The sequence below is a fragment of the Chiloscyllium plagiosum genome, chromosome 7, assembly GCF_004010195.1.
Source record: "Chiloscyllium plagiosum isolate BGI_BamShark_2017 chromosome 7, ASM401019v2, whole genome shotgun sequence".
Classification (NCBI taxonomy): domain Eukaryota; kingdom Metazoa; phylum Chordata; class Chondrichthyes; order Orectolobiformes; family Hemiscylliidae; genus Chiloscyllium; species Chiloscyllium plagiosum.
The window spans coordinates 105477699-105487246 of NC_057716.1; the positions used below are offsets into that span (position 1 = coordinate 105477699).

Here is a 9548-nt window from a genome sequence, read left to right on the forward strand (position 1 = left end):
CTTTTCCAACACTTTACCAACAACTGAAGTAAGGCTCACTGGTCTATAATTACCAGGGTTGTCTCTACTCCCCTTCTTGAACAGGGGAACCACATTTGCTATCCTCCAGTCTTCTGGCGCTATTCCTGTAGACAATGACGATTTAAAGATCAATGCCAAAGGCTCAGCACTCTAGTCCCTGGCTTCCCAGAGGATCCTAGGATAAATCCCATCCGGCCCAAGGGACTTAACTATTTTCACACTCTGCAGGATTTCTAATACCTCTTCCTTGTGAACCTCAATCCCCCAATTTAATACTTTCACCTGAGCGCTATACTTATCCTTATCCAGAAGTAACTTAAAACTTACAAAATTACAGTCACTGTTCTCGAAACATGAGACGTAAACACACACACACGCAGACCCTCTCTTACACACAACTTCTCTGTTATATGCACACACATGCACTCCCCAAACTCATATCCACACATGCACCGTCTCACAGGCTTGTACCCCATCACACACTCACACATACTTGACCAAGCTTGTACAAACACATATACACACACTTCCACGTGTACTCATACCCACACGCACACACTCATTCCCTGTCCCGCACGTGCACACGTATGAGTTTATGGGGTGAATTTGTTTCTGCAGAATTACATTTCATTTTGCTCAAAAACTGCATAAATCCATGTAAGATTCTGTAATTTCCAGTTTAGAAATAAAACCAGTCTCACTCAACATTGGGACACAGACAGACTTTAACCTCATACCTTCCAGGTATTGTCTGAGCTGAGATGGCACCTATTGTTAGAAAAGCTCAAGCTAATATGATATTGTAACATAAAAGGTGTTTTGGGGGACTCGGCAAGATGGCAGCAATTCAGTAGAACTGCCTTGGACGGCTCTGCCTAACAGCCAAAGCATATTGGTGTTTTTTACTATCCCTGGCCAACTTATATGGAGGAATTGCTCATTTTAAAACTTGAAGAACACATATTCATTGACAATTTGGAGTGGAAAGGATGCCAAAAGGAAAAGGAGCGAGCAAACAGCAGCAAGGAGGACACTCCTCTGCAGTACTGGGCATGCCAGAGGCCGCAGCAGCGGCCTTTCCCGAACCCCCGGGGAACCTGACGGGCTCACAGGAATTGGCGGCGGCAACGGCGAGACTTCCCCCAAAAGTTGAGGCTGTGATCGAGAAGTTCCGTGCCCAGGTCTAACCCCTCGTGCCTATGCCATAGAAGCATGATTGGGAGCTCTAGGGTCTGGGGAGTGGATGGAGGAGGTGGAGGGTCGAACCACGGCCTCGAAAGTGGCGATCGAGTCCTCGTCTGGACAGATCCAGGTACTGGAGCAGGAAGTGTGGGCCTTGCAAGATCAGGTCAACCTCGAAAATCGAGGTCAGAGCACAAATCTTCGGTTTGTCGGGCTCACGGAGGATGAAGAAGGTGGGTAGCCAGTCAGCTTCTTTGAAAACTGGCTGCCACAGTTCCTGGGCCTTCAAATTGAAACCAGGCGGTTGCATATTGAAAGGGCCTATCCGGTGGCGGTGCGTAGGTCTGGGCCAGTACAGTGCCCCTGTCCGGTCCTAGTGCACTTCCTCACATACAGGGACAAGCAAAGAGTGATAGAAGCCTCCAGATTACTGGGGAAAGATCCACAGGCACTGCTGCACAAGGAGTCAAAAATCATGTTTTTCCAGGATTACTTGGCAGCTATAATTCGAAAGAGGAGGTCCTTCGATGAAGTTAAAAAGAGGCTGAGGAACCTGGGCAGCCAGTATTCCATGATACCCCATGGTGCTCCGTTTCAGGTTACAAGGACTCAGTTTATACATTTGACTCAGTGGATAAAGCCAAGAACTTTGTAGACACTTTAAAATAGACTGATTGGTCTCTAGAATACGGTTAATAATCATCCTCTTTTCCTTCTTTCCCTGTGTTTTCCCTTCTTTCTTTCTCTTTTCCTAATAATTTTTTAAAAAAAACAAAAGTCATGGAATATGTAGTTCCTATTATCTGTTCATAACTGGATTTGATCAAGGAAATTTTGTGGGTGCCCTTTGTTGTTTTACTTTTTTTTTAGTTCTTTTTCTCTTTTAGTCACAAGTAGGGGTGACATGGAGCCGGGGAGGGGGGGAGTACTTATCCTGACATTGTCTTCTTTTGTTGACTTAAGGATCAGCTCCTTGTTTATTAACTTTTTTTTGCCTAAGGCTGGGGCACAGTCAAGGGCTGAAGGAACTGTGCAGAAGGGGATGGGTAGAGTGAGTGCCCTCCATGGACAGGGGGGACAGTCTCCCGTTCAAGGTTTTATAGTTGGTTTTCTTTGTAGTTTTTTGGTAGCAATATTTGTTCATTGCTATGATACAGTAGTTTTTGTATGCTCAACTCTGTCACTTCGTGAGTCTCCATTTACTTGTGCTCGGCGCATTGCAAGCAGGGTTCTCCTTCCCGGGGGTTCAAGGGTCTCTGAAAGGGGATATGGCTAAGTGTCTTGTTAAATGGTGCACCTGGAATAACAAAGGAAGTCAGTTGCCTGTTAAAAGGAAAAAAGTGCTTCATAGTCTTAAGAGGTTGATATCACCCTGTTGCAGGAAATCCATCTTGACAATTGTGAACACCTGAAGTTACAACGGGAGGTAATGGTCGGGTATTCTTTTCATCCTTTATTACTAAAAGTTGTGGAGTGGCAGTACTTATCCAGAAAAACCTTCCGTTCACATTATTAGAGCAGGTGAAAGATGAGCAAGGACGGTTTGTGACACTTAAGGCCCTGATATATGGGGAGGAATATGGCATTTTAAATGTCTACTGTCCTCCGGCGCATCCCCTCAAATTTTTGATTAGTGTCATTTCTAAGTTGAGTGCCTTTGGAACACAGCACATTATTATAGGGGGGAATTTCAATTGCCTTTTGGATCCGATAGTGGACAAGATACCTAGTGGGCCCCCAATTATTTCTTCACAGGCCAAGTAGGTGGCTGACTTATGTGTGGAGTTGGGGCTGGTGAATATTTGGAGATGTCTTCATCCTACTATTAGGGCCTTACAATTTTTTTCACAACCACATAAATGTCACTCGAGGATTGATTTTTTGGCTCCCTCGACACTTTTGGATTCGATTATAGGTTGCAAGAATGGGAACATAGCTATCTCTCATCATGCAGCAGTATATTTGGAGGTTAAGGCGAAGAGTGAGGGGCTAGGTTTATGGCACTAGCGTCTGGATCCATTTCTCCTTAAGGATTCCAAATTTGTCGAATTTTTTTGAGGGAGTTTTGGGAGGTCGAGATTAGATTTGATTCCCTACAGTGTGGAAACGGGCCCTTCGGCCCAACAAGTCCACACCGACTCTCCGAACAGTAACCTACCCAGACCCATTTCCCTCTGACTAATGCACCTAACCTATGGGCAATTTAGCATGGCCAGTTCACCTAACCTGCACATCTTTGGACTGTGGAAGGAAACCGGAGTACCCGGAGGAAACCCACGCACAGGGAGAATGTGTAAACTCCACACAGACAGTTGCCAGAGGCTGGAATCGAACCTCGGACCCTAGTGCTGTGAGGCAGCAGTGCTAACCACTGAGCCACCGTGCCGCCCTTGACTATCAGCTCAGGAACAGCTAGTAGTCCGTCAATGCTATGGGAGACCGTGAAGGCCTTTGCTAGGGGATTAGCTATTTCTTATTCAGCTAGCCAGAAACGACAGAAGGGGGAACAGCAGCGTCTACTTGAGATGCGGCTGAAAGTCGCTGAGGCGGCACATTTTGCAAGGCCTTCGCTGACCAAGCTACAGTGAATCAAGGCCCTTCAGGTTGCCTTAAATTCAATACTTACACAAACCACAAAGAAAGAACTTGCTTTTGCGAGACAAAGGCTGTTCGAGTATGGGGATAGGCGAGGGGATTATTTTGCATGTCTGACTAGGAAAAAACATGCTCCCAATCCATTACTGCAGTCAGAGACAGCGCCGGGGTCCTTATATACGATGCCAAAAGGATTAATGAGGCTTTTTTGGAGTTTTTAGATTAGATTAGATTAGATTCCCTACAGTATGGAAACAGGCCCCTTCAGCCCAAGTCCCCTCCGAAGAGTAACCCATCCAGCCTCATTCCCCTACATTTACCTGACTAATATACCGAATACTATGGGCAATTTAGCATGGCCAATTCACCTGACCTGCACATTTTTGGATTGTGGGAAAAAAAACAGAGCACCTGGAGGAAACCCACACAGACACAGGGAGAATGTGCAAACTCCACACAGGCAATCGCCCGAAGCTGAAATCGAACCCGGGTTTCTGGTGCTGTGAGGCAGCATTCTACCTGCTGAGCCACCGTGCCTCCCCTGAGTTGTATCAGTCTGAAGGTTGTGAGGGTAGGAGAGCCAAGATTGAAGCCTTTTGTAAGAGCCTGGACTTCCCGGGGGTTACCCTGGAACAGGCCTCTCTCCTTAATGCCCCCTTGATGGTTTAGGAAATACAGGATGCAGCTAAGCAACCTGTTGGAAAGCTCCTGGTCCTTATGGTCTCCAAGGTGAGTTTTACAAGGAGTTTATAGGGATTCTGTCAAGGCTGATGCTGGAAATGTACAAGCACTCCTATATGCATGAATGCCTACTACCATCTTTGAGAGAAGCTAATATTTCCCTCATTCTTAAGAAGGAGAAGGTTCCTAAGGATTGTGCCTCATACAGGCCCATTTAAATTCAGATTTTAAGATTCTGTCTAAGGATTTGGCGCTGAGATTGGAAAAGGATGTTGCCCTGTTTTGTCAAAGAGGACCAGACAGTTTTTATAAGGGACCATAGGTATTCTAATAATATTAAGGTTGCTGAATATGATCCATGCATGTCAGCAACAATCGATCCAGGGGTTGGTGATTTCCTTAGATGCAGAGAAAGCATTTGACTGGATGGAATAGCCCTATCTCTTTTAAGTGTTAGAGTGGGTTGGGTGGGATCTTTGTTAGGCGGGTGGAGGTTTTATATCACGACCCTCTGGCTGTGGTCATCACCAACGGGTGAAGTCTGGGAACTTTAGGATTGGCAGGGGTAGTTGTCAAAGCTGCCCCCTCTCACTGTTGTTGTTTACGTTAGTGATAGAGCTGCAGGCAGAGGCCATTCGTCAGAACATCCACATAACCGCTCCGGAAGTGGGATCGTGGGTACACAAGATTACACTGTATGCGGATGATGACCTTCTGTTTTTTATTAGACCTGACCACCTTCGTACCCCATCTGATACAATGTATTAATTCATTTGGGGCTGTTTCAGGATTTTTCAGTCAAGGCATGGAGGGCGATGCGTCAGAGTAAGGGTTGCATATCCAAGACTTTACCACTCACTCCCATAGTTGGTATGCCAAGGTTCTGATGAGGGATGATGGACTGAAGGTTCAAACTTTGGGTAGCAAGATGAGTTTCTAGTTTGGGAAACTTGTTTGAGAGGGAGGTTATGATGTCTTTCAAGCAACTAACCGCAAATATGAGCTGCCCAGCAGAGGTCTGTTCTACTGGGTGGTAGGGCCTGTCAGGGTATTAACCAGCTATGAGAGGTTTGGGAGCAAGAGCTAGGAGTGGAGATCTCTTCTTAAATGTGGGAGAACATATGGTAGAGCGTGTAGAAGATCTCAATTTGTAATAGGACATGCATTATGCAGTTATAAGTTCCGCACAGGGTTCATTTGACACCAGCCTGTCAGGCCCAAATGTAAAATAATTGTAGTTACTCTTACCCATTGCTTCTGGACATGCCGCAGGCTCCTGTTTATTGGAGCGCTGTGTCGGGAGAGTAAGGGAGGTTATTGAGGACCGAAGTTAAAGTAGACCCAATATCTCTCCTCTTAGGTCTAGCAAATTTATCATCTTTAGACGGGCATGGGAAGAAACTATTTAATAGTCTTACTTATTGTGCACAGAAGAATATTCTTATGAATTGGATGTCTGAGAACCCAGCGGGCTTGCTGGGATGGCGGAAATTAATTATGGAGCACATTCCCTTGGAGTTTTTCACAAATATGGTGCACCACACAACAGATCTTTTTTATAAGACATGGCAGCCCTTTTTGAGTTATTTGGACACAGATCTGTCTGCTATCTTAACTAGGGTGCTCGTTTAACCAAGATGGTTAGGTTTGCTGAGCCCTGGGACCTGGAGAGGGGATCTCCTGAGTTCATACGGGTATATATACAATGCTTGTTTTTTGTTTGGAAGCTTTGTGCCGAGCATTGTGATTTTGTACTGTGTGTTCTTTTGATGTTGTTTTTTATTAGTCAATTACTTATTTATTGGTGTTGTTTTGCACATTGTTTGGTTTTGTTTTGTACTATAGGTAGGTTAGTAGTTAGTAAGACTGTAGTATTGTAATTTGTGTTTTTTTATTATAGTGACATTATGTTCTATTTTTAATACCTATATTTTTGTAAAGTCAAAAAATTGTTTTTTGGTTAATAAATATATTTACAAAACAGAAAGGAATTTTGGGATTTACATATTAAAGAATTGGAAATAGCATATTCCATTCTAAAAGATGAAAGACTTAATCTAAATTTGTTTAATATATCAGTACAGCTACATGACACTGTAAACCTTTTACTCTAAATTCTGTATCTTATGATCTTATACTCCACAACCACCTGATGAAGGAGCAGCACTTCAAAAGCTAGTGCCTCCAAATAAACCTGTTGGACTATAACCTGGCATTGTGGATTTTTCTTTGTCCACCCCAGTCCAACACCGGTACCTCCAGATTTAAATTTGATAAGTATTCAGTATCTAAGGGCTTGGATTAAATTAATTGGCTGATTCAAGTGAGTTACCAAAACAAAAAAAAAGCCTAAGGTTTTCAAATCACACAGCCACTTATTACGTTTCCACTTTAGAACTATCTGTACATCGACAGCTGCTTGCAGATTTTTAAAAAAATCTCCAAGCTTTGAAAAACACTTTATGCCTTAAAGGAATCTCACACACTCTGTCCCCCTATTATTTAAATAAACAAACTCTACCTTCCACTTCATGAGTATTATACACAACTTCATAACAGTCTAAACCATATATTTGGCTAAATCCTCTCCCTATTTAAATTCAAAAACTATTATGATGAGCAGTGCTAGCTAACAATCAAAGCACCCTGCAGGCTCAGTCAAAACAATGATGTGTGCCTAAGTAGTGGCAGGACTGTTTGGTTGGGTTCCAGTTTTCAGAGGTGGCAACATAATAAGTTGCCCAAGAGACCATTGCAATGGTCAAATCTATTTGTAACAACAGCAGCAATGATGCAATAGACAGACAATGTCATAGTTCAAGTGGGTCACCTTGTGATGGGGTTGGGAGCTCAGCTTGGGATTAAGTGGAGTGACCTGATGTCACTGCCTCAGGGAAGAATACCTCAGGGAGTTAGATGGTCAGCTCTGACTTTAAATAACACTGAATGTTCTATCTGTTATGTCCCTACAGAACAGGAAATTCAGATTGTGAAGGAGCTAGAGGATCAGGAAGTTCGAGAGAACAACAATGCAGTCTTCGTCTGTGAAGTGTCCCATGCAGAAGTGAAGAGTGAATGGTTACAGAATGGAAATAGAATCAAATCAAACAGCAATGTCAAAATTAGACAGGAGGGTAAGGAGACGCAAGGGGTGTGTTCACAAAGATCATGTGAGAAAACTATTAATTTGATGTATTATTGTCACATGTACCTAAGTACAGTGAAAGGATTTGGAGTCCAGAGTGATATTTCTGTGTCAGGATGACATGGATAGTGAATTGTGGGAACTGTATTCAAATTTAACCACGTTCACTATTTCATGTAAAATAACAGAGTGATATTACTGTGTATCTAACCTCATGATGTACTTGTCCTGGGAGCATTTGATGTGGATATTGTCAAGGGAATGTTCGAATCCATACAGTGTGGAAGCAGGCTATTTGGTCCATTGAGTCCACACCAACCATCCAAACAGTATCCCAAGCAGAGCCTGGTCCCCTACCCTTTCACCCTCCGTTTAACATGGCCAATCCACTTAGTCTGCACATCGGGCAATCTAGCATGACCAGTCCACCCAACTTGTATATCTTTGGACTGTGGGAAGAAAACAGACAACCTGGAGAAAACCGACACAAACTCCACACAGACACCCAAGGCTGGAATTGAACTCAGGATCCTGACTGTGTGTGTGTGTGTCTGTGTGTGTGTGTAAGTGATCAGGTGGAAACTAATTTTTCTGATTGTCTCATATTTCAAGGGACCAAACATTTCATGCTGATCTACAAGGTGAGGGCAGAGGATGCTGGAGAAATTCGATTTAGAGCCAAGAATGCCGAGTCTGTCGCTCGTCTAGATGTCAATGGTATTTTGGTTGCTTCTTTCCAGTTCACCTTTCCATTTGCACTCAAGGGTGAGAGCCTTTCCTCTGTCTGCACTGGCCCAGGGACTTTGCATCAGGAGGGGAATACTCATCAGTTCAAGAGAATTGTCCAGTCCAGAGATAGAGCATACAATCAGATTGAGACTGCTATTGTGCTATTGAGAGAGCCCCATGCTGTTGGAGGCTTAGTACTGAGGGAGCACTGCACTATTAAAGGGTCATCACTGAGGGAGTAATGCACTATTGGAGGGTCAGAACTGAGGGAGTACTGCAGTGTCAGAGGGTCAGTGCAAAGAGAGTGCTGCATCTTCAGTGGTCAATATTAAGGAAGTGCTGCGCTGTCAGAGAGTCAGTACTAAGTGAGTGCTGCACTGTTAGAGAGTCAGTGTTGAGAGAGTGGTGCACTGTTTGAGGTGCCACATTCTAATAATACATTAAACTGAGCTCTGTCTGTTCTCTGGTAGATCGAAGGGAGTTGCACAATTAGAGATGAAGGAAGTTCTCCCTAGTTTCCTGGGCCAATGTACCTTCAACCAACATCAATTTTAAAAAAAATATTGTTTTGGTAATTTATCTGATTGTTGCTGTTGGAGCTTGCTGACTGCAAATTGGCTGCTTGTGGACAGCTCAGGGTAAGGCAGTATTTGTTGCTTATCCTGAATTGCATCACAGCTGTGCCTGCACTTTAAAAATAAATGACTCTTTAATTGTAAAAAATCTGGGTGAGATCAGATCAGATTGGGGTAGAATTGTGCAATGGTCATTTTCCCTTCCTTAAACCTGAACCGTAAGTGATAGAGAATGGGAGGATGTCTCTTGGTTGACCTGAAGCCAACAGGTGGAAGCAGAGCCAAGAAGAGTAGAGTCATAGAGATGTACAGCATGGAAACAGACCCTTCGGTCCAACCTGTCCACGTCGACCAGATATCCCTACCCAATCTAGTCCCACCTGCCAGCACCTGGCCCATACTCCTCCAAACCCTTCCTATTCATATACCCATCAAATGTCTCTTAAATGTTGCAATTGTACCAGCCACCACCACATCCTCTGGCAGCTCATTCACGTACCACCCTCTGTGTGAAAAGATTGCCCCTTAGGTCTCTTTTATAGCTTTCCCCTCTCACCCTAAACCTATGCCCTCTAGTTCTAGACTCCCTGATCCCAGGGAAAAGACTTTGTCTTTTTATC

At 44.0% G+C, this 9548-nt stretch overlaps 1 protein-coding gene across 18 annotated transcripts in view; it reads left to right on the top strand.

Moving 5' to 3' along the window:
- obsl1a (obscurin like cytoskeletal adaptor 1a) overlaps positions 1 to 9548 on the top strand; it is a 297489-nt gene that overhangs the window by 256045 nt on the left and 31896 nt on the right. For 17 of the 18 annotated variants that reach the window (XM_043694326.1, XM_043694325.1, XM_043694341.1 and 14 more), the window contains 2 exons: positions 7452 to 7613; positions 8237 to 8389. In XM_043694326.1, coding sequence (XP_043550261.1) covers positions 7452 to 7613; positions 8237 to 8389 — 315 coding nt within the window. The remainder of the gene's footprint in view (positions 1 to 7451; positions 7614 to 8236; positions 8390 to 9548) is intronic. The other variant, XM_043694327.1, reaches the window with a different exon arrangement.